Genomic DNA, 26,108 nt, shown 5'->3' with positions numbered 1-26,108 from the left:
CTAAATTGGCCGGTACAATGACTATTTGATTTGAAAAGTCGACGTCAGGTGCGTTGGAACACTGAGGGGTCAAATTTTGCTCTTTTTGCCCCCCAGTCGAATTTCGACCCGAGTTGTCATAATCCGCACAAGGATTTAACGTAGTTTGCACTCCAACCTCATCTGTAGGTAGCGCGTTAGGGCAACTCCTCCACATTAGGCTGAGGATCCATATCGGCAGCGGGCAGAGGATTTGCATTCACATTTAGCAATACTTCATATCGATTACTCATCGATGTTTATCAGGTGGTACTGAGTCCAATGCATCGGAGTCCAACACCACCTTCTTTTCCTTACGGGGTGGAGAAACATTCCGAGGTGTTTTCCTCTTTCTCAAAGAGGAGACGAGTGTAAAACCATCCCAAACGTTTTGTTTTTCGGAGGTTTTCGATGTCGATGGTACGTCTTCTGTCACAGTATCATAGTAGTGAATCTGTCCCGGTGAAAAAAGACAGGACTCAAATTGAGAAAAGGGATCATATGGGATGAACAAATCATACTACTTGGAATTTGACACACAGTGATCAATTTGAGAGCTGTGTGTACCTGTTTAGGTGAGGTCGGGGATCACCTATGGTGAATGGTCCAATTGTATGACCACGTGTTCTGACCCTTTGGGGTTCGGATTTGTGTTTGTTTGATTAACCATGTGATTTCAGCCTTCATGTGGAGGGGCATGTTTGTCCATGGGACAGTCCTGATGGGTTGTCATGTAGCATCTCATCTGTACACGTGGCATCTCACCTGCACACATGGCATCTCAACTGTAAACAAGGCATCTCACCTGCACACCTCGTATATCACCTGCAAGTGTCGTATTTGACCTGCACATGTCGTATTTGGCTTGCACCCGTCGTATTTCATCTGCACCCGTCGTATTCCATCTGCACACGTCGTATTTCATCTGCACACGTCGTATTTCATCTGCACACGTCGTCCTTGACCTGCACACAAGGCATTTCACCTGAACACGAGGCATTTCACATGCACACGAGGTATTTCACATGCACACGAGGCATTTCACCTGCACACGAGGCATTTCACCTGCACACGAGGAATTTCACATGGACACGAGGCATTTCACATGCACACGAGGCATTTCGCCTGCACAGGAGTCATTTCACAATCACATGACGCATTTGAACTCGCGGCATTTCACCTGCACACGAGGCATTTCACATGCACACGAGGCATTTCGCCTGTAGATGAGGCATTTCGCCTGTACACGAGGCATTTCACAAGCACACGAGGCATTTCACATGCACACGAGGCATATCACCTGTCCATTTGGCATTTCACATGCACAGGAGGCATTTCATATGCACACGAGGCATTTCACCTGCACACGAGGCATTTCACCTGTACACGAGGCATTTCACATGCACACGAGGCATTTCACCTGCACACGAGGCATTTCACCTGCACACGAGGCATGTCACCTGCACACGAGTCATTTCACATGTACACGAGGCATTTCACCTGTACACGAGGCATTTCTCCTGTCCACAAGGCATTTCGCCTGCACACGAGTCATTTCACAATCACAGGAGGCATTTGTACATGCGGCATTTCACCTGCACAAGAGGCATTTCGCCTGTACACGAGGCATTTCACAAGCACACGAGGCTTTATATATATTTATATATCGAGTCGAGGATCGTGAAAGAGCTAACATGTATTTCACAAACAAATCAAACAGACAAACAAAATATGTAAAAAGAGGGAGCTGTAGACAAGATGGGGAGAGAAGGGGAAGCACACAAACACAACATTTGAGAGCAGGGACATCGGGAGATGTGTGGGAGGGAGAGGGCTTGTGGGGAGGAGGCGTGGGAAGGGGGTGGGGGGGTGTGGGAGAAGTATAAAACACAAGGACACCAAGGACTTCCAGGACAGAAGTTGGTATTTCAAATAAGTGATTTTGGGGTGAAATTAGCGGGGGCAGAAAAGATCAAGGTATTGGATGGGGGAAGACAATAGATGGTGGTGAACACCTGTTTTAAAGACCTGGAGGGAGGAGTGGGATTGAAGGGAGTGGGGGAGTTTGTTCCAGAGGCGGGAGAAAAGGGGAATGAAAGAGTGAAGGTGAGCAGAGAGCTTAGATTTTGGCAGTTTAACCATAAGAGGGTTGCAGGCAGATCTTGTGCGACCTGTAGGAATATTTGGGGGACAGAGCCCAGAGAGAGCTGGGGGGGGGGGCAATGCCGAAGAGGAGTCGGTCGAAGACGGAAAGACCACCAACCTGCCTGCGGTGAGTGAGTGAAAGGCCCTTGGAGTTAGCTTCATCACGGGAGATTCCAAAGATTCTGAACGCTTTGGTTTCAACAGCGTGAAGACGAGCGAGGTGTGAGGCAGGAGCACCAGCCCGGAGGAGAGAGCAGTATTCCATTGAGCTGCGGATGAAAGCCTTGTATGTGGTGAGGAGCTCAGGTGTGCCAAGGAAGGACTTCGCACGACGGAGGATACCCAGTCGGCGACTGGCTTTGGAGGCCAGATTTGAAATGTGGTTTTCCCAGGAAAGATCATGGCAGATAGTGAGACCCAAAAGCTTGAGTGACAGAACTTCTTGGATAGGATTATTCAGAAAGTGGATGGGAGGGTTGTCCAGTCGGTCTTTTCGGAGAGACATCGTAAGAGTGTGAGATTTGTCAGGATTGAAAGACATGTTCCACTTGTTTGCCCAGTCTGTGATTTTGTCCAGGTCTGCAGAGAGTGAGGAGGCAGCAGACTGCCGATCTGAGGGATGAGGAATGGAGGGCCAGAGAGCAGAGTCATCAGCAAAGAGACAGAGAGGATTTTCAAGAGAGTCAGAGAGATCATGGATGAAGACCAGAAAAAGCACAGGACCCAGAACACTGCCTTGGGGAACTCCAGCCTGAACTGGAAGAGGAGATGAGAGAAACCCATTCAGGGCCACACGTTGACTACGACTCGAGAGGAAGTCCGCCAGCCATTCGTGGAGATTTCCATGGATACCAAAGGAGGAGAGTTTGGTGAGCAGAGCGGGGTGCCAGACCGTATTGAAGGCATGTGATATGTCAAGGGAGACACCTCTAATTTCCTGTTTGGCATTGAGGACCTCCATCCATTGTTGAGAAAGCAGAAGCAGCATGTCCAGAGCAGAGTGACCAGGTCTGAAACCAAATTGATGATCAGAGATCAAGCCATTGGAGAAGAGGAAAGATTTTATATCCGAAGCAATGATGGATTCCATGACTTTGCTGATAATTGGGAGAAGGCTGATTGGTCTGTAGTTGCTAGGATCTGTTTTTGCACATTTTTTGTACAAAGCAGTGATGTTGGCTGATTTCCAAGCAGATGGCAGATGACCTTGAGCAAAGGAGAGCGTGAAGACAACAGAGAGAGGGAGTGAAAGAGCGGAAGAACAGGATATTAGGACCCGTGGCCTGATGCCGTCAGGTCCAGTTGCAGAATCAAAGTCGAGGGTTGACAGAAACTTTTCCACCTTGTCAGGAGGAAAGGACACAGAGTCCAGGAGCAGCTGGGTATGGCTGGGTACGGTGAGTACAGAGAGGGATGGGTTTGGGACACAAGATTTAGAGGCAAACACAGAGTTGAGGCATTCAGCTTTTTCATGCGCGGAGTCAGCCGTGTAGCCGTTGGAGGTGAGGGAGGGGATGGAGGGGGAACAAACACCAGAAACAGATTTGACCAGACGCCACCAGGATTTCGAAGAGGGAGACAGATAACAGAGTTCGGTCTTGAGAATGGAGAGATATTGTTTCTTGGCTCTCCTGAGGGTGGACACACACTTGTTTCGGGCTTTGTGAAAGGAAATGAGATTTCCTTCCGTTGGATTTGCTTTCCAGCAGACGAAGGCAAGTTGTTTCTGGGCAACAGCCTCACCACAATAATCCATGTACCATGGACGGGAGGAAGGGTATGACAACTGAAGACGACATGGGATAAATCTGTGCATGAGAGAGAGCAATTTACTTTGGAAGAATTCCCAGGATGAGTTGATGTCAGAGGCGGTAGAGTTGGGAGACCAGTCCAGATGATTGATGGCTGCCTGAAGACCGTGCCACTTGGCCTGAGTGATATGCCAGACTCGGGAGGCTCTCTGAGAATGGTCAGAGAGATGTCCACTTTAACAAGCACATGATCAGATGACCTGATTGGAGCAGAAGAAGAGCAGCAGACATTTTCAGGGAAGTTAGTCATAACCAAGTCCAGAAGAGAAGATGCTCCGTTGACTGAGATCCGGGTCGGGAAATTCACAGATTGTGTCAGTCCCAGTGAGTCGCAGAAGTCCTTTGCTGAGGAGCCATGGCTGGTGAGAGAGGTACCCACATCCAGCCAACTGGCATGGTGACAATTTAAATCACCACATATGAGGAAGAGAGAGTTGGGATGGGTAGATAGAAGTTGGTCCATATTATCAGACAGCGAGATGTAGATGGAGTCATCACTGTTTGGTGGACGGTACAACACACATATGAACAAAAGGTGGGAGCGAAGGGGAAGCCGTAGCCAAAGGTATTCCTAAGGGTGAGGTGGAGAGAGGGCAGTGCAGGGCGAGTGAGGAAGAGAGTTTTTTTATAAAGATAGCAACCCCACCTCCAGGACGAGGCTCAGGTCTATCATACCGGAGGAGGGAGTAACCTGGGAGAGATACCCAGGAATCAGAGACATCATGAAGGAGGAAAGTTTCTGTTCAGCAGATCACGTCTGGTTTGTCAAAAGCAACCTGTATGGAGAGATCAGTCAAGTTTGAGCGAAGGCCCCGGATGTTTGAGGTCCGTACCATTAATGAAGAGGAAGGGGGCGCATCGGATACAGAACAGGGCGGGGGAGGGGTAGGGTAAGATGTGGAAGAGGAGGAAGTGGTAGGGAGAGCTGTTGTAGGTGTGTCAGATATTTCAGAATAGCTTGGAGAAAGGGAAGAATGGGGCGGACAAAAGGTTTGATGGTGATTGGGTGAGGCACAATGAGGTGTTATTTGAGCAGGGGGAAGAGCGAGGCAGAAGGTTGGGGGAGATGAAGGTGAAAGTTGGAAGGGGGATGAAGCGGGGAGGATGCTTTGAGGAGGAGGGGTGAGAGGGGAGTCTCGGAGGGGAGGAGCGAGGGAGAGTCTCGGTGGGGAGGGGTGTGGGGGGAGTTTAGTAGGGAAGGGGCAAGGGGGGAGATTTGAAAGGGATTGGTGATGGGGTAGATTTGGAGGGGAGGGGCAAGGGGGAAGATTTGAAAGAAATGGGTGATGGAGAAGATTTGGAGGGGAGGGGCATGGGGGTAGATTTGGAGGGGAGGGGTGATGGGGAAGATTTGGAGGGGAGGGGAAAGGGGGTAGATTTGGAGGGGAGAGGTGATGGGGAAGTTTTGGAGGGGAGGGGTGATGGGGAAGTTTTGGAGGGAAGGGGTGATGGAGAAGATTTGGAGGGAAGGGGTGAGAATGGGATTTTAGAAAGTGTACGATTGATGGGAAACGAACATTTATTGCAAAATGAGTTTCTTGTGACCTTCGAGTCAAAAATACGTTTGAGGACGCTGAAGGAGGGGTGGTGTGCAGGAGAGTTTCGGGAATGTAGAAAAGAGGAACTGTAAGAGATGGAAAAAAATTTCGGAATGAAGAGATTTGGTGAGCAAGTCGAAAGCAACCTTTTAAAGAAGAAGAAGAAAAAGGTGTTATAATATACGACAGAATAGAGTTCTTCAGGGGAAAGTTTAAACGTTTTTAAATTGAGCAGTGAAAACTATCTGGGTAAATGGAAAATGGAAATGGGGTTGAAACACGTGATCGAAGAACGAACGAACATATAAGAACAACGAATAAACGAATAAGAACAACGAATAAACGAATAAGAACAACGAATAAGAACAGAGAAGGAAATGTTTTTTTTTTGGTTTTTTTTTTTTTGAGTTGAGATTTTAAACAAGGAAGTATGGGGTGAGAGACTGGGACAAAAACAGAGAACGAAAGTAATTGCAGCACAATCGACGGACCACTGAGAGAGAAACAAAGCCTCAAGGTCGGACACGCTAGCCTACGAGGCCTCAAAATACGCGACACGAATTAACCGACGATTTTGTATACATGTATGAAAAATTAACACCGAGATTCTTACTAAAGACACACTATGGGTACACACACCGAAAGATACATACAGTTTCGACAAAAACACAATTGTGAAAAATTACTTAACTTCAAAAGCGTGAGCGCATGGACAGCTTCAAAAAGACGTGACCTCGCCGATGAGACCTCGCCGATTTCACATGCACACGAGGCATTTCACCTGTCCACCTGGCATTTCATATGCACACGAGGCATTTCACATGCACACGAGGCATTTCGCCTGCACAGGATTCATTTCACAATCACATGACGCATTTGTACTCGCGGCATTTCACCTGCACATGAGGCATTTCTCCTGCACACGAGGCATTTCTCCTGCACACGAGGCATTTCTCCTGCACACGAGGCATTTCACATGCACACGAGGCATTTCTCCTCTACATGAGGCATTTCGCCTGTACACGTGGTATTTCACAAGCACACGAGTCAATTCACAAGCACACTAGGCATTTCACATGCACACGAGGCATTTCACCTGTCCACGTGGCATTTCACATGCACACGAGGCATTTCACATGCACACGAGGCATTTCACATGCACACGATGCATTCCACATGCACACGAGACATTTCACCTGTACACGAGGCATTTCACATGCACACGAGGCATTTCACATGCACACGAGGCATTTCACATGCACACGAGGCATTTCACATGCACACGAGGCATTTCACCTGCACACGAGGCATTGCACATGCACACGAGGCATTGCACATGCGCACGAGGCAGTTCACATGCACAAGAAGCATTTCACCTGCACACAAGTCATTTCACATGTACGCGAGGCATTTCACCTGAATACGACTCATTTCACATGCACACGAGGCATTTCACCTGGACACGAGGCATTTCACCTGTTCACGAGGCATTTCGCCTGCACACGAGTCATTTCACAATCACATGAGGATCCTGGAAATATCACAACACACCACAGGTTCTGTGTTCCTCTCTTCTTTATCCACCTCTTGTCTTTCTTCCACCTCAAAATTCACGCCTGCACTTTCAGATTGATCAGCAAAGGGATCAGAAGGGTACTTTGTAAATCTTATTATGTATTTTTTTTATTGTAATAGAGCAAATTGTAATGAAGGAGAGGAAGCGGAGTGGCTCATGTTTCTGAGTGAATGTGGCTGACGTTTCTGAGTGAATGTGGCTCACGTTTCTGAGTGAATGTGGCTCACGTTTCTGAGTGAATGTGGCTCAGCTTTGAGTTGAGTGTGATGCCGATCGGGAAGAAGAAGAAGTCGTACTACCAAATTCGTGCACATCCGGAATTGTTTGATTTATTTGTATTCAAATGTCTGGTAATTGTTTTGTATTTACAGTCATGTGAAAAAGTAAGTACACCCCATGTAAAGTTTTGACTTTTTCAACACAACCTATTTGATCTTCATTTCCACAATATTGATAGATAAAGGTAATATAATATAACAAATATCATGAAACATTTACATTCTGTAGTCCATTGTATAATTTAAATGAACATAAATGCAAATTTCGCATGTGGAAAAAGTAAGTACACCCCTACATTTATCACTACTTCAAATACCTAAAATTAGAATCAGGTGCACCAGCTCAGGTGCAAATGATTAGAACATTGTTAGACAGGATCTTGGAGGAACCTGTCTTATTAAAACCTCAGACATTTAGTTTGGTTTGCTCTTTGTTGTTGAAGTGTGCGGCGTCACCATGCCTAGATCAAAAGAGCTCTCTGAGGCCTTCAGAAAGAAGGTTATAGATGCCTACGAGTCTGGGAAGGGATTTAAAAAGATCTCCAAACAATTTGAAATCAATTCGACTGTCCGGAAGGTCATCTACAAGTGAGGAAGATTCCAAGCAACTGCCAACTTGTACAGGTCAGGCCGCCCCAGCAAGTTCAGCCCGAGAGCAGTCCGCAAGATGCTGAAAGAAGTCTCTAAGAACCCCCAGAATGTCATCAATGGACATACAGGTAGCTCTTGCCACTGTTGATGCAAAGTGCATGAGTCTACCATTAGAAAGAGGCTGTACAAATTTGATTTGCCAATGAACACCTCGGCAGAGACCAACACTTCTGGAACAATGTGCTTTGGACAGATGAGTCAAAGGTAGAGCTATTTGGCCACAGTACCAGAAGACATGTTTGGTGAAAACCAAAGACAGCATTTGACCACAAGAACCTGATACCAACTGTAAAGCATGGTGGTGGAAATATTATGGTTTGGGGCAGCTTTGCTGCATCAGGGCCTGGACAGCTCACAATAATATAATCCACTATGATTTCTTAATTGTACCAGAGGGTGCTTGAGGATAATGTGAGGCCATCTGTCGGAAAGTTGAAGCTCAACCGAAGGTGGACATTGCAACATGACAATGACCCTAAACATACCAGTAAATCCACCAAGTAATGGCTGAAAAGAAATAAATGGAGGGTTTTGGAATGGCCAAGTCAAAGCCCGGATCTAAATCCCATCGAGATGTTGTGGGGGGGGGGGGGGTTTAAACGAGCTGTGCATGCCAGAAACCCCTCAAACATTGCACAGCTGAAAGAATTCTGCATGGAGGAGTGGGCAAAAATTTCTACCATTCGATGTCAGAGACTGGTAGACAGTTATAAGAAACGCCTACCTGAGGTTGTTTCTGCCAAAGGGAGCAATACCACCTATTAAAGCCAAGGGTGTACTTACTTTTTCCACATGCGAAATTTGCATTTATGTTTATTTAAATTATACAATGGACTACAAAATGTAAATGTTTCATGATATTTGTTATATTATATCACCTTTATCTTTCAATATTGTTGAAATGAAGATCAAATAGCTGTATGTTAAAATATGTTGAAAAAGTCAAAACTTTACATGGGGTGTACTTACTTTTTCACGTGACTGCATTTATGCGGATGTGTACTTGTGAATAACTGTCATTAGTTTAAAAAAGGCTTCGGCACTATCAAGCGATTTTTGTTTTTTTAACTGCAAAAAAACGAAGTTTTTTTTTAATTTTTTTTTTGGGTTTGCCGAGAACACTCCCATGCAATCACTGATGAACCTCTGAAAGTTTGATAAAGATCCGCCCTGCAATCACTGATGAACCTCTGAAAGTTTGATAAAGATCCGTTCCGCCATCTCTGAATAAAACGCGGACACACAGACAACTCGCGTTTATATACATAAATCGGGATTTAAATTTAATTCAAAAATTGATCCAGACGTCTATTCTCTTTAAAACATTCACACCGGCAGAGGTAGTTATTTATCACAGCATCTGTAGAATTTTCACCCTTTTACTCAACTCCGTTTCGCTGTTATTTGGTGGAGCAAAAAGTCAACTGAGCTTCATAGATATTGTTGCGGAACCCTGGTTTGTCGACGTACAAAGGGGGGTTTATGCCCCGTTCCCCCACGTACTCCGGTTCCACTGAGGCCGCCGACCACGACTAAACTCGTGGTTGATTGATTGCTAGGCAACTCCAGCCGTCGAGCCCGCAGCTGCGCGTGGAAGGGTTAGCGGTCACAACCCGAATACCTTCGGACACACGCAGCCATGAAGATGGGGACTGAACCCCGCACAAGTCACATTTATTTCTGATGCCCGAGCGGTTGGCCATCGCGTGACCCGTGCCATTAAACGAAGCGTACTTCGGACCCGATTGAGCGGTTTTACTTCGGGCGATGCTAGGTCAATCAATGGTAAATGACAACGACGGTCAGGTTGGAGGTACCAAACACAGTATTTAATTACAGGTATGTACAGAACAGAGACAAAGCGAGGATCTTAACAGCCTTATCTATACCTCCAGACAAGGGCCCTCATTCATTCGGGGAAGGGGGAGAGGGTAGTGCGCAGGGAAGCGCGGCCGCGTTTTGCAGCTCACCCAGATGGGCTCGGTCGTGCAGCTCGCCCGGATGGGCTCGGTCGTGCAGCTCGCCCGGATGGGCTTGGTCATGCAGCGAATGTGCGAGGATCGGCTCGGTGGACGAAAACACTAGGAATCGCTCCACTCCAAGGCGCCAACAGCCGGAGAAGATTGCGGCAGGAACGAAGTGATGATGACGAAACAGGCGCAGGAACCAGAGAGAGTGTGTGTTCTGTGCCGGGTTTTTATAACACCCAAACTTCTTCCTGAATGTTCCTTCCATCTCAATTGGTGGCCTGGGGTCACGTGATGTGATAGCCCCTCATTGGCCATCCTCTGTCACTCCCCCCTGCCTTCCCTTTAGCTCCCATTGGTTGCTCACTGTCTCCTCCCAGGAATGTCTCATTCTTAATTCGGGGAAGGTTCCATTCCTCCTTCGGGCCTGCAGGGCCTAGTCTACTCCCTTGATGAGGCAATTTAGGCTTCAACGAGGCCTACAATCATCCTGCCTGACTCAACGCATATTTGGTCTTAATTACTACACAATGGGAAAGGGCTAATATTTACATTCAATAAGAAATAACTAACTATGGGAGGCTAGATGTTGTGGTGTAACTAACTATAGGGGGGTTGCCTTTATTCACAAAACCGCAACAATATTTATTATTAGATTATATAGATAGATAAAGAATGTTCACGTGATATTTTTGAAATGATAATAATATATACATCATTGTTGTAATGTGAAGTGAAGAAGTTATAAAAGTGTTGTGGACATTCCAGAAATGAGGTCGAAGCAAAAGATGGTGAGATTGTCATGAGATGTGAAAACAGTAACAACAAAGTCAAAGTGGCACAGCAAGTCGATGACGTCATTACATCCCTGTGTGATGGCATGAAACTGAAACACCTGTATTACTTCCTTGAATGATCGAACAATCGTTCAGTTTGTAACCAGCTTCATCAGGAGAGGTAATGTAAATGTGACAAGTCAGGAGACGATGATGGTTCAAGAGCGAGCGGTATTCAATGATAAAGGACGGACTATCAAGTCGATCATCACAGTCGTCACGATCATCGACGATTGATGCATCAAATCGGGACCATAATCAGTTATGAGGTTAGTTAGCTACACAATACCGAAAATTCGGTTTGATTCCGACAACTTTAAAAATTTGACCCTTGTGGCCTTCAAAGGTCAAAGGTCGAAGATTCTGAAATTTGTTGGAAAACTTGTATTTCATGATATATGTGATAATATAAGATCATGTACGATATTTCACCCTATCCGGAAGTGAACAATGCAATAAAACCCTCAAAAATCAACTTTTCTAAATTTTGTGACCTTGCGACCTTGACCTTGACTTTGGGGAGAAAATGAAAAATCGAGCTCCGTGGGGCTAGACACAGGACAATGGCCTAACCAAATACCGAAACCCCTGTCAGATTCCACCAAACCCCTCGGAGAAGATGTAGCTTGAACTCGATTACCCCCTAAAAAGACATCTTTCTTGGGCGTGGCTCCGCCCACAATGGGCGCGATACGCCCACTCTAGGAAGGACACAACTAGATCATGATATCAACCTCCCACCCAAGTTTCATCAAGATGGCATGACATCATCGGGTAGTTATGCTGCGGACAGACAGACAGACAGACACACAGACAGACACACAACCATGACGAATATCGTGGTCACCCTGTTTGATAACTCGTGAACCAATAATTGTTACTGGGTTTGTGGAATAACAGATTATTATATGATTTTATCACAAGGATTGATAAACATCTTTAGAATAACAAAGGTAAATATGAAATTCTTGTGATTGTTATATACTAGGGCATGCCCGTACTATATATATATCTAAAATTATATCCCCCCCCTCTATTTACATGAAATGGTTTGGTCCAAAGCGAACGGCTTGCGAGTACGGTGACAATCCCCCCCCCCTCTATTTACATGAAATGGTTTGGTCCAAAGCGAACGGCTTGCGAGTACGGTGACAATCCCCCCCCTCTATTTACATGAAATGGTTTGGTCCAAAGCGAACGGCTTGCGAGTACGGTGACAATCCCCCCCCTCTATTTACATGAAATGGTTTGGTCCAAAGCGAACGGCTTGCGGAGTTTGGTAAAGAAATCGCCATAGCTCGGTAACTACTTGTCCGATTAATATGAAACCTTGAAAAGGCACATCCTCAGGTCCCCAGCAATATACCTGGCAAGTTTCAAGTATATCGGACCCGTGGTTGTCGAGAAACAGCGGTCACAGACAAACACACAGACATACACACATACACACACACACACACACACACACACACAGAGATTACTGGAATTATAGATAGATGGTTCCCACTTGTTTTTGGTCCCGATGTGTTTGTGTACCTGTGTTTGATTTGTACCTTATTTTACAATAGGTTTTACATTTACCTGTTTTATACCTGTTTTCCGAACTTCGTAACCTGTACATACATATGAGGGCGAGTCAAAAAGTTTTTCCTTTTACAACAAGTTTTAGAGCCACACCCGTGACTTCTATTCAAGGCCTCAAGAGAATCATCCAGTTCTGGGAATAACGTGACATGTTTAGAAACTGTACAGAAAATGATGAACATCCGTGTCGAGTTTCTTGGTGTTGGCTCGTTATTTATGGTTAAGGGGTTGGGGGTGAAGGGGGTAAATGTATTGACCACGTTCGACGTACAATGTCGAATATCCTATGATGGCCATTCCAACTTTTCCCACCATTGAGCCAACATTAGTTAGTGTGACACCTGGAGAGTATTTTTTGTTGTTAAAGAAAAACTACAAGGAAGGACCTCAAGGGTAACAAATACCATAAGTTTCTTATTTTCATCAATCTGTTCATGTTGTCCTCCCTATAAATCAACGATGTGCGTGTGAGAGAGTGAAGTGAAACACCCGGTTTATCTGGTTTTCCTTCTTCTTGTTTATTTCTATCTCATATTTCATGCTGATTCATGTTGAATACAAATTCATTCCTTTCTACTTCACAGGTCATGGAAATATTTTTTCCATGAAAGAAAATGTTCAGGAAAATGTTTTTTCAAACCAGTTTTTTTTTACAGCGTAATTTGCACAGTTATGTAATACTGATCCAAGATTGACCCCACTTGGCCCCAAAAACATATTTTACTCAATTATGTAATACAGATCCAAAATTGACCCCACTTGGCCCCAAAAACATATTTCACCCAATTATGTAATACAGATCCAAAATTGACCCAAATTGGCCCCAAAAACATCTTTCCCTCAATTATGTAATACAGATCCAAGATTGACCCAACTTGGCCCCAATAACATCTCTCACTCAATTATGTAATACAGATCAAAGATCGACCCCACTTAGCCCCAAAAACACATTTCACTCAATTACGTAATGCAGATCCAAGATTGACCCCACTTGGCCCCAAAAACATATTTCACCCAATTATGTAATACAGATCCAAAATTGACCCAAATTGGCCCCAAAAACATCTTTCCCTCAATTATGTAATACAGATCCAAGATTGACCCAACTTGGCCCCAATAACATCTCTCACTCAATTATGTAATACAGATCAAAGATCGACCCCACTTAGCCCCAAAAACACATTTCACTCAATTACGTAATGCAGATCCAAGATGGACCCCACTTGGCCCCAAAAACATATTTCACCCAATTATGTAATACAGATCCAAAATTGACCCAAATTGGCCCCAAAAACATCTTTCCCTCAATTATGTAATACAGATCCAAGATTGACCCAACTTGGCCCCAATAACATCTCTCACTCAATTATGTAATACAGATCAAAGATCGACCCCACTTAGCCCCAAAAACACATTTCACTCAATTATGTAATACAGATCCAAGATTGAACCCACTTGGCTCCACAAACATATTTCACTCAATTATGTAATACAGATCCAAGATTGACTCCACTTGGCCCCAATAACATCTCTCACTCAATCATGTAATACAGATCAAAGATCGACCCCACTTAGCCCCAAAAACACATTTCACTCAATTATGTAATGCAGATCCAAGATTGACCCCACTTGGCCCCAAAAACATATTTCACTCAATTATGTAATGCAGATCAAAGATCGACCCCACTTAGCCCCAAAAATACATTTCACTCAATTATGTAATACAGATCCAAGATTGAACCCACTTGGCTCCACAAACATATTTCACTCAATTATGTAATGCAGATCCAAGATTGACCCAACTTGGCCCCAATAACATCTCTCACTCAATTATGTAATACAGATCCAAGATTGACCCAACTTGGCCCCAAAAACATCTCTCACTCAATTATGCAATACAGATCAAAGATCGACCCCACTTAGCCCCAAAAACACATTTCACTCAATTATGTAATACAGATCCAACATTGACCCCACTTGGCTCCACAAACATATTTCACTCAATTATGTAATACAGATCCAAGATTGACCCCAATTGGCCCCAAAACAAACTTTCACTCAATTATGTAATACAGATCCTAGATTGACCCCACTTGGCCCCAAAAACCTCTCTCACTCAATTGTGTAATACAGATCCAAGATTGACCCCACTTGGCCCCAAAAACATCTCTCACTCAATTATGTAATACAGATCCAAGATTGACCCCAATTGGCCCCAAAAACCTCTCTCACTCAATTATGTAATACAGATCCAAGATTGACCCCACTTGGCCCCAAAAAATCTCTCACTCAATTGTGTAATACAGATCCAAGATGACCCCAATTGGCCCCAAAAACCTCTCTCACTCAATTATGTAATACAGATAAAAGATTGACCCCACTTGGCCCCAAAAACATATTTCACTCAATTATGAAATACAGATCCAAGATTGACCCCACTTGGCCCCAAAAACATCTTTCACTCAATTACGAAATACAGATCCAAGATTGACCCCACTTGGCCCCAAAAACCTCTTTCACTCAATTATGAAATAGAGATCCAAGATTGAACCCACTTGCATGATGGGGGCCTGAACACAGAACTTTGCAATGTTAAGCCAACCACCTTAACCGTTTAGCCAACACCAGGTTTTACTCTTCCATGAACCTCCATCTTATATAGAAAAACATTTAGTTAACCCAGAGCTGGAGAATACTAGAGTTCGGCGAACTTAATAATAGCTGCCATGTTGTTACTCAAGTGTTAACGTGTGGTGTGGCGTTAATTACCTAATATTGGGACGTACCTTTGAGATATTTGCACCTTTTAAATCCCTTAGACCTTTAAAACCATTACAGACCTTTTCCTTTCGACCCTTCAAACCCTCAGACCCCTTCAGCCGTTTAGACCTCATAGACCTTACCAAACCCTTGTCTTTAGACACTTCATAGGTAAACCCGAAACCTCGTAAAGCTTTTAGTCTAGTAGGAAGACTAGGTCCCCCTGCACCCCCCGGAGATATACTTCTAATCAGTGTTTCTAGATTGGACAAAATGTGTAGAAAATGACTAGCTATGGCCCCAAGCTGAAAAAATGTCCCACATACCATTTTTATGCAAATTACTGCTGCCATTATCAAAAAAACGATTTTTGACATATCTCAGCCAATATTGCAGATAATTGAAAAATGAAGGTGTCTAGACCCATGTTTTGAAGGGCATAGATCATGATAGAACTATTCATAACATGATTACATGTGTCTATGGTATACTAGTATGCTAATTAGTGCTTTATTTACAAAATAATCACAGTTTTACGAAATAATAGACTCATATTAAGGTCCGTCTACACAGACGTTAACACAAAGTTTTATTTTTCTAAATATTACAACTGTCAAAATAGTCCTAGCACTCAATGTGACCACTCTTCTCTTGCTTGTTTTAGATAAACATCATTAGCATTAGTGATTCTACACTGAGTCAGTCATCATCATTTTCATCGAAATCGTCAGAGTCAAACTCTTCTTCTCCTTCCTCTTCCTCCTCCTCTTCGTGCTCTCCTGTGTTCAGAAGATCCACCAGTGAGGTTGGTAGGATGGGACCACTGGACCACATTGGTTTCAACAGTCCTTCATCAGTCCTTATCCATCCTTGCTCCTCATAAGGTTTTGGCTTTTCGATGATAGGTTGATCGGCTCTTTTGTACAATGCTACGCGGTGGTTCACACGCTGGATGTGCGGCTTCAGGGCAGACTGGCATGGAGGAAGGCGAGCCAGATCAACCTTGGACTTGGATGTGAGGGTCTTGTCCTCTCCCACAATTTTTCGTAGCAGCTTGGCACGGACAATGTCCACTGATGACTCGCGACTCTGGCCGTACATCACACAGGTGAATTTTTCTAACTGCCTCTCCACCTCAGGGTTGGCATCCCAGTTGTCACCCAGTTCACCGAATGCCCTGTGAAACCTGGGATTCTTCTCCAGCTTTTTCAAGGGCCCGACTTTTCCCTTCCCTTTGAAGGCACTGGTGCAGTCTTCTCCGCTGAACACATAGTACCCCAGGAGAGTGGCACAGTAGTCCTCTCCCAGGGATTCTGCCAGCTCAGAGACGTTGACAAGTTGGCGATGCTTCCCTGACCCTGTATCCAGGTACACCGTCAGCTTGATGTTGTGGGCATGGTGGAGCAGGATCAGGAGGATGTCTGTGTCCGGTGTTCTGACTACAGCGTTCTTGTATCCGATGGTAGCAGCATGATGGAGGTACAGAACCACCCTGGTATCAGTCTCTTCCTGGTTGCTGTAGATCGTGGGGAGTTCACGTACCTCGACCTGAAACACAAAAAGGCACCGCATTTCAATCACCAGTCACTGCCAGTTTCAGATCTAGACAAACATCACAGGTAATCACCTTTTTTTCAGGAAAAATTACAAATTGAATCGCCATTCACGAAGGGCTTTCAATTTTACCTTGCCATTCGCAGTTGCTGCCTCGGAACGCTTCAGTAGCTCACGAACAACTGCGTTGTCTGTGATCGGTTGGTGGATAGGCGTGCAGTAGTCGACTGTTGATTTGCTGGGTGGGGGAGAACCAGTTGCAGAGGTGAAACCCCCTAGCCCAGGCACAGGCTGCAGGCCACAGCTTCCGATGTATCTGATGAAGAGCCAGATGTAGTACTCTTGCATCGTAGTGGCATAGACTGTGTCATTCTCTGCTGGCGGTGTGAATGATGAGCCTTCAGGGAACTTCGGGCCAACGCGAGTAAAGTGCAAGGGTGGGAGAGTTTTTGGTGTGTCGACCTTCAGGCTACGCTGTTGTGACCTATTGATGGTAGGTAGCATTCGGTCCTTGCTGCTCTCGAACCCGGGCTTGACCTCCTGCACCATGATTCCTCCAGCACTGTTTACAATGTTGCTGCCGTGCACACTGGTAGTGGTTTTATTCAAGTTGTCCCACTCACAGTGGAATACAAGGTTGCCCTCTCCTGTCACAATTTGTGGTGTACGATAAGTTGAGACTTCATCCAGGACCTTGGCGAGAGCAGTTTCCAACTCCAAGGCGAAATCGTAGCTCTCAGAGTGTCCAAGCCTGTGTAGTATTGTGGTGAGCTGTTTGCTTCGGAACAGGTGCCTTACAGTCACACAGAGGAGAATGTGCTTTGGTAACTTCCATTTTCCATCTGACACTGCACGGCACAGATCTTGTCCAATGGAGAAGACCAGACGCTTCACCTTTTCTGTCTCGATGCCCTCCTTGCCAGTCATTAGCACGCTGAGAAAGCGGACAAGGTCTGGAGGTAGGATGTCTTCAGGATTGAGCTCCATGTCTTCAGCTGTTGGTGGCCATGGTTGGTCTTTACACTCTCTGAAAGCCTGTAGAATACCCTGGCGAAGTTGGAGGGCAACATTTTGGTTCTTGTTTGTGCTTCCGAGTGTGAATGCTCGTGCGAGAGCATTGGAAACTGTTATGTTTGAGCTGTGCACAAGCCAGAAAGAAATGACATCACATTTGTCATGATCAACCTTCGTGAAGTGGATATGCTCCTTGATTGGGTCATTCTGTAGGCGTTTCAGTAGTTTCTCTGACCGATAATTTGAGTTCTCATATCCATTCAGTTTCAGTTCCTCGACATAGAGCAAGCGCAAGGAAGAAAGCTGTAGAACTTTATTCTGCTGGATGACCTGGGTTTGAATGTGTTCCAGTACTGAGTTGAATGCCTTTTCATGGGCGGCTGACATGCAAGCCTGCTCCTTTGGTGCTTCGGCTCTGTGAATCGCACGCTCATAGTTGTAGAATGCTGTGCGGAAAGCTTTAAAACATGACGGATGGTGTTTGGCCTCACATGCAAAGAGGTCTTTGTTTTTCACCTTTCGATGGAGTCGATAGAGACCCATTTTCTCAGCCCGTGTTTCGATTTGCTCCCATGCATTTTCTTTGTTTTTAAAGGATGGGAAGGTTGTAGGCCTCTCAGTATTGCGATGAGCATCTTTGGTCTCAACTTTCTCACAAAATATACACTCTGGCGGGAAGATGGGTTCAGCAGAACCTCCTGGTTTACGAGGAGAGTGATGCCATGATGAGGTTGATGGCCCTGGTTCTGTATCATCTCCCAGACGATGAAAGTGGCGGACAAAGTGCTTATAACACTTGCTGTGATATCCTACTCTTTCTAGGTCATCAGGAAGAGTTGCCGGGATCTGATCACATACTGATTGCATACGACATGGGGAGTCATGCGGTTGGTTGAGACGTCTATCCCGGATCTTTTGAAGCAGTTGCAGTTTTTCTGAAGCAGATCCTTTAATTTTACGGAGGGGCGTGAAATCCCCATGATCAGACATGGATGGTACATGAAGGATGCATGTAGGAGGAGAGCTTTGGGCTGCAGGTTCTACACTCCGTTTTCTTTTGGGCATGCTTGCTGTCGATGTCTACCATCACTGTTAAATGACAAATAAGAAATCACGAATGATGTTAAAAGTGCCTGTGAAAGGAGGCTCTGAGTTTTCAGTGAGGTAACAGAGGTTCTGAGTCATGTTCTACACTAGGGTACTTTTTAGCTGACTAAACCATGTTTAGTGGCATCAAAAGTGCTAATAGCTAAAACATCTAAATTCTTCCACACTAACGTTAGCTATCTAGGCCAATGAAACATTGTGCTAAGTTACTGTAGCTAGCTCAGCTGTCGTGCCTCTTTCTGGTTCAATTCATATACAGAAGTCAACAGATATGTCTCATGTTTGGCATTAACAAAAGTTTAAGTTACACCGACATTAGGAACATACTGTACATAGATGAGGCTAGCTTTAACGTTAGCTAACATGGTGCTAGCTGGCTCAGCTGTTATTCTGCCTGTTTATGATTTCATGCAGAAACTGAAGTCAAGAGTGTGAGTAACATTATAGTTAGCATCTTACCTGGCTAGATTGGAGGATGAATACCAAGAACAACACACAGATGGAATGGAAGACTGAACTTTCAACTGAGGTATTCAATAACATCAACGTTACCAATTGATACGAGCGCGCGACATTACCAATTGATACGAGCGCGCGAGCGCGCATGTTACATGGATGGAAATGTAAAATGGCAGCTATAGCAGCACTAATTTGGATCTCTAGTCTGTCATTTCTGCACTGTGATTGGATAACATAAAAAAATATGTTTGGGAGTTAACAGCAGGAGTTGGTAGATTTTACGTGGGCTGGGTGAGAAACCTTTAAATAAGCAAGTGAAAATCTCTCGCAATACAAAGTCAATGGTGGGAAGAAAAGTTGAGTGGTACCAATGTTACTGCCAATGTCCCGCCCCTATGCAAGACTCAGGAGCATCTTGTTGACATTTAACCTTGAAAATACCTGGGTTTAGACCCCTTATGTACCATGTTAAGTTATCTGCAGTATTAACGTATCCTTATCATTTGTAAAACTGATTATTTTGTAATTACAGCATTAATATGCATACTAGTATACCATAGACACATGTAATCATGTTATGAATAGTTCTATCATGATCTATGCCCTTCAAAACATGGGTCTAGACACCTTCATTTTTCAATTATCTGCAATATTGGCTGAGATATGTCAAAAATCGTTTTTTTGATAATGGCAGCAGTAATTTGCATAAAAATGGTATGTGGGACATTTTTTCAGCTTGGGGCCATAGCTAGTCATTTTCTACACATTTTTTCCAATCTAGAAACACTGATTAGAAGTATATCTCCGGGGGGTGCAGGGGGACCTAGTCTTCCTACTAGACTATTTAACTTTAGATCCTGAAGACTTTTTGGACAAATGAACCCCTCAAGACCCTTAAGACCCTCAATACCGCCATTAGACCCTCAATAACCATTAGTCCTTCAACTACTTTGGCTCTGCTATTGGTGTTTCCCCCCTCTCTCTGCTGTTGGTGTTTCCCCCCCTCTCTCTGCTGTTGGTGTTTCCCCCCTTTCTCTGCTGTTGGTGTTTCCCCCCTTTCTCTGCTGTTGGTGTTTCCCCCCTCTCTCTGCTGTTGGTGTTTCCCCCCTCTCTCTGCTGTTGGTGTTTCCCCCCTCTCTCTGCTGTTGGTGTTTCCCCCCTTTCTCTGTTGTTGGTGTTTCCCCCCTCTCTCTGCTGTTGGTGTTTCCCCCCTCTCTCTGCTGTTGGTGTTTCCCCCCTCTCTCTGCTGTTGGTGTTTCCCCCCTCTCTCTGCTGTTGGTGTTTCCTCCCTCTCTCTGCTGTTGGTGTTTCCCCCCTCTCTCTGCTGTTGGTGTTTCCCCCCTCTCTCTGCTGTTGGTGTTTCCCCCCTCTCTCTGCTGTTGGTGTTTCCCCCCTCTCTCTGCTGTTGGTGTTTCCCCCCTCTCTCTGCTGTTGGTGTTTCCCCCCTCTCTCTGCTGTTGGTGTTTCCCCCCTCTCTCTGCTGTTGGTGTTTCCCCCCTCTCTCTGCTGTTGGTGTTTCCCCCCTCTCTCTGCTGTTGGTGTTTTCCCCCTCTCTCTGCTGTTGGTGTTTCCCCCCTCTCTCTGCTGTTGGTGTTTCCCCCCTCTCTCCTTTGGTCCTGTCACTTTCTGATCCGTTCATTGTACTAGTACGAGCTCCCGATCTCCCACGAGCCTCGGCTATGTATACAAAAAAACTGCATTTCTCACTGAACCTGAATCTTCATTACTCCATTTGACAATAATCTTCATCGAAATTTATTTACTGCCAGCATTTCAACTGTTACCCACAATCCCTCTGTTTTGTACAATTGGAATGCTTAGATTTTGGTGTGGAAATTGTTTCTCTCTTCCCATCAAAAGTAAGTATTTCATGTTGAAAATCAAACATGGCAACCAACACATTCTATCTATATCAGTGATCTCAAACCTTTTCAATCACATAATCCTTCCTTTTAACTGTTTAACTTACACAGACAAACACACACACTTATTTCAATACCCTGAATAATAATTATTCCTCACGTAATTGTTACCTACATCACTTGAGGTGGACGGAGGATATGATTTCACCCCTTGTCTGTCAGTCTGTCTCTGAGGAGGAAATCTCAAACGACATTTGGTGGACAGGTTCGTTGTCTGACAAGAACAAGTTGATCAGATTTTCAAATTATGGAGAAGATCTGGATCTGGATATAAGAATTCTTCAAAGTAATTCTTCACCATTGAGACAGAGGGCCAAAAACGATATATAGCACGATATTTCAAAAAGTTTCGGACTAAACGTGGTGGACGAGTTGGGCAGGTGACAACAACAAGCCGATTACATTTTGGTGAAGGTCCGGAGACAGATCGAGCCTATCAGTGGGATACAAAACGTATAAACTGTTCAGCCTGGTGGAGGTATGCGTTCTAACGAGGTATGCAGAGGTATGTGCTGTATTTATTTATGTGATTATAGTTACAGTTTCAATAGCTTAAGTTTTTCTTCTTTTCAATGTCCATTTGCAGGTTTTAATTCAACCCTGCTTCACACTCTTCTCTGACCCCAAGGAGATGGGTTCTTCTTCCTCTGATATGGGAGATAATTTGGATGCACTCACCTGCTCAGTGTGCCTTGCGGTCTATGAGGAGCCTGTTGGTTTGGCATGCGGCCACTCGTTTTGTCCTGTGTGCATAGAGACATACTGGGAGAGCAAGGAAGAAGACACAGGTTGTGATTGTCCAAATTGCCGTGAGGTTTTTCCACAAAAACCAAAACTCAAGAAGAATGTGACCATTGCCCACTTAGTGGATAATATTGTGAATGTGAAAAAGGGAAGCACTGGCGGCACCGAGAGTCGTTGTGAGGTTTGTAATGGAGAGGCAGCCAAGAGGTGTGTACCTTGTGAGATCCTCTGCTGTGAGAAACACCTGAAACCTCATCAACAGAAAGGGCACAAACTGGTGGATCCTGGAGTGAAGATTGAGGAACTAAGATGTACAGAACATGGAAAGCCAAACCAAGTGTACTGCAAGGAAGATGGGAGCTTGATGTGCATGGGTGGACATCATCGGGACCACGATGTTGTTGCTGTGGTGATTGCTCATGCTGAACTAAAGGTGAGTAAATCAATAAAAATGGTTATTGTTTGTGTTATATCCAGAATTGTGTTATATCCGCTAATTTCATCCCAAATCCATTTTTTTGAAATACCAACTTCATTCCTGGAAATCCTTGGTGTCCTTGTGTTTTACACTTCTCCCACACCCCCCCCCCCTTCCCACGCCTCCTCCCCCCAAGCCCTCTCCCTCCCACACATCTCCCGATGTGCCTGCTATCAAATGTTGTGTTTGTGTGCTTCCCCTTCTCTCCCCATCTTGTCTACCGCTCCCTCTTTTTATATATTTTGTTTGTCTGTTTGATTTTTTTTGTGTCATAAATGTTAGCTCTTTCACGAGCCTCGATTCTGTATACAAAAGAAAAAAAAAAAGTTTTTTAATGTATTGGGCTTGAGGTTACACCTGAATTTTTTTTAAGTTTCCGATTATATCAATTATCGATTTCTGATCATGTTGTTAGAAGAAGAAGAAGACACTAACCCCAGTTGCAGTTTTTTCAAAAAATGGAAAAATGCCCTCGAACATCAAAGATTGGTCCCTCAATACCCAAACATGTCTCCGGTTGGTTAAGTCCCCATCCAGTAACACAAAGGCTTGGAAATGAAAGGCTTGTAATCCTCTTGGATAAGGTCGTTCTCTGATGCAGTAAGTTTGGCACGGGGATCTTCACAATTCACTGTCCTCCAAGGACGATTTATCGCACTGGCCAACGCATTCGGGGTTGCAGTAGTCTGACTCCGATCCTGATTTCTCATTTTCAGGGCGTAACATTGGGACATCAAATGCCCAGGTTTCTTGCAAAAAGCGCAAATAGGCCCGCAGGAAAATCCCGTGGTCTGCCTCGGGCTCCCTGGAAGGTATGTCTGCTTTGGACGGTCAGACTTTTGATCACTAAAATTTGAGGCACCACATTTTTTTTTGGTATGCAAGATCGAGGCTCGTGTAAGAGCGAACATTATTGACAAAACAACAAACGGACACAGAAAACAAAATAAAGGGAGCGGGAGAGAAGATGGGGAGAGAGGGGGAAGCACACATGTACAACATTTGAGAGCAGGGACATAGGGAGATCTGTAGGAGGGAGAGGGCCTGGGGGGAACAGGCATGGGAATCGGGGTGGGGGCGGTGGAGGAAAAACAAACAAACACATGGACACAGCTAGGACTTCCACATGGACACAGCTAGGACTTCCAGCAAGGACTTCCAGGATTTTGCTCGATACTCCTCTCTGGGCTGTCTGCCAGGCCCCACATCTTCAGCGATGATTTGAAGCGGCCGACCCCCGTACGTAGACGGTTCAGCGAGGTCCATTGCAGGCGTGGTCGGTCTTCTCCTATGACGCCACCTCCTGGGTCCCTGATGTAGCGGTGGATGCGGGTGGGCCCGGCCGTTTCCCACACCTGCTTCCAAGATGCCGCCAGCCATGCGCTTCTAGACAGTTTCTCAGGGATAGAACTGAGCATCTCTTGTGCCGCCCTGTTGTAGGGATGGCGGGACTCGAGTCTGCTTGGAGACGCCACTATCGTTGTGGTGTTGTGCAGGATGTGCCAGTCGTGTTTCTGGGCATTCCTTGCCAGGGAAGCCAAATCTGATTTAATGTAACTCCCATGGCTACCTCTAGGCAGGAAGTTAGGTTAGTGAAACCCCATCCTGTGTGTCAAGGCATAGTCATCTGCCACTGTTGCGGCCTCATACAACTCAGGTACTTTTTGTCATCCAGATGCACTTTAATGCCCACGTGGACACACTGTTTAAATTCCTCCACCAAAATCAATTGTCGTAAACGGTTTAGTCTTCCCCAATCTCTTTCGAGTCACACCACTGTGGAAGTCTAACTCAGTGTAACTTATTAATTGGCACTGGTAACTTATTAATTAACACTGGTAACGAAGCAGATACATTTTACCTGCAAACTCTGTGAAAGACGAGTTCGTAAATGAGTGTCAGGAATGTGCCCGAACATGATAATCTCTTGTCCACCTGGTCACAGCCCCTGGCTGGAACACCCCCCTATCGTTTGGTAAACGGAACTCACAGCAGGAGGGGAGCGAGCTGATGCCAGGACTTGGTACATGCATGACCTCGGGGCATTAGCGGAGAAAGGATTTGTCCATATAAACGAGAGCAAACATTGAGTCGAGAGGACTTGTCACCAGGAGCTCTGACCGACGGGAGTGGCGGAGGAACATCGGCCGAACGAGAAGGACCATGCGAAAAGAGTTAACCTGGTCCATTGAATTAAGCGGTATTATTTGGTAAATGGAATGAAGTGAATAACCAGTTAATAAACCAGACCTTTTGTAAAACTTGTGTCCGGTCATTGGAGTCTTGAGTCTCCCACAATAATTCCCCTACAATTTGGAGGCACCGCTGACATCAATTGTACAAACAAGTCTTTAAAAGGTGAGTGTGGCTTGTTTTTGTCCAATATGATTACGAACTTGGAAATAGTTTTGTACATACATGGGGAAGGAGGTGGTTCTGGGGGTTCCGTGCACACCGATGCCGCGATAGGTGGCGTGACCCATCACGAATGGTACTTCGATAAACGACTGTAGCTATTATTCGTGTTTTCCTAAATGATTTCTGTAAATACGTATTTTTTGCGCTGTCTAAATAAAATGCACAAGGTCGGCGCTGGTCATTAAAGGCCTTACTGTGACCTGGGAGCAAACGGAGCATGCGTGCACCATGCGACCATTTGCTTCCAAGACGTGTAAGGCCGGTAAAGTAGTTTTTTTTTTTTTTTGCACTTGTTCAAAGCACGCGACTTGCTCGGCGTGCGACAGGGAACCGGGAAATGGAATTATATTTACTAGGGCATGCCCGTACTATATATAAGCTAGGACGTGCCCGTACGTGGGTGCCCGTTCCTTGCCAAAAAAAAAAAAAAAAAATTTGTGTAGGGGTGTGTGTGTGTAAACATCCTAGGGCGTGCCCGTACGTGGGTGCAAAAAAACATGCGTGCAAACAACAACAACAAAAAAAAAACTTTGAAACCACGTGGCAGTAACGACCACAGAACCCCCCCCCCCTCTATTTACATGAATGGTTTGGTCCATTCGCAACGACCACAGAACCCCCCCCCCCCCTCTATTTACATGCAATGGTTTGGTCCATTCGCAACGCCAAAGCGAACGGCGAACGGCTAAATCGCCATAGCTCGGTAAGTACTTGTCCGATTAATTTCAAACCTTGAAAAGGCACATCCTCGGGTCCCCAGCAATATACCTGGCAAGTTTAAAGTATATCGGACCCGTGGTTGTCGAGAAACAGCGGTCACAGACAAACAAACAAACGTACAAACGTACAAACGTACAAACAAACACACAGAGATTACTGGAATTATAGATAGATATATATATATTTTTACCTCATTCCAATTTATGGTATTGCGACAAAACGGCTTATATCTTTGGAACGACTCTTTTGTGGAAGAGCAATGGCAGACCACCCATTGTCACCACTTTCATGAGCTCAGAGAAATAAAACAGCTAGTGGGAATCGGCAGACAATGGAACAGCTAGCGACGAGTGTTTGTGAGTAACAACCACCCTCTGGTCGAGGCTCATAGGAGGGGTGATGCTTACTGATTCGGCACGCTTACAATAGGTGTTAATGGTGGGATGTCAGAGGTTTTGGTGTGGTTTAATGTTCACGCTGTTTTGGAAAATAATGCTCGATGCAACATGATCCTAAAAAGAACCATCC

The 26,108-nt window shown here is 45.1% G+C and overlaps 2 protein-coding genes across 2 annotated transcripts in view; one reads left to right on the top strand and one right to left on the bottom strand.

Annotated features, from left to right (window-relative positions):
- Positions 1-26,108, bottom strand: part of LOC144889669 (E3 ubiquitin/ISG15 ligase TRIM25-like) — a 227,709-nt gene that overhangs the window by 132,140 nt on the left and 69,461 nt on the right. The window lies entirely within an intron of this gene.
- LOC137418556 (E3 ubiquitin/ISG15 ligase TRIM25-like) overlaps positions 1-26,108 on the top strand; it is a 1,139,870-nt gene that overhangs the window by 1,100,403 nt on the left and 13,359 nt on the right. Inside the window, exon 2 of the mRNA XM_068104649.2 lies at positions 21,807-22,397. Coding sequence (XP_067960750.2) covers positions 21,852-22,397 — 546 coding nt within the window. The 5' untranslated portion in view covers positions 21,807-21,851. The remainder of the gene's footprint in view (positions 1-21,806; positions 22,398-26,108) is intronic.

Source organism: Myxine glutinosa, chromosome 1 (assembly GCF_964187855.1).
Source record: "Myxine glutinosa chromosome 1, kmMyxGlut1.1, whole genome shotgun sequence".
NCBI lineage: Eukaryota > Metazoa > Chordata > Myxini > Myxiniformes > Myxinidae > Myxine > Myxine glutinosa.
This window is presented reverse-complemented; position numbering and strand designations above follow the sequence as displayed.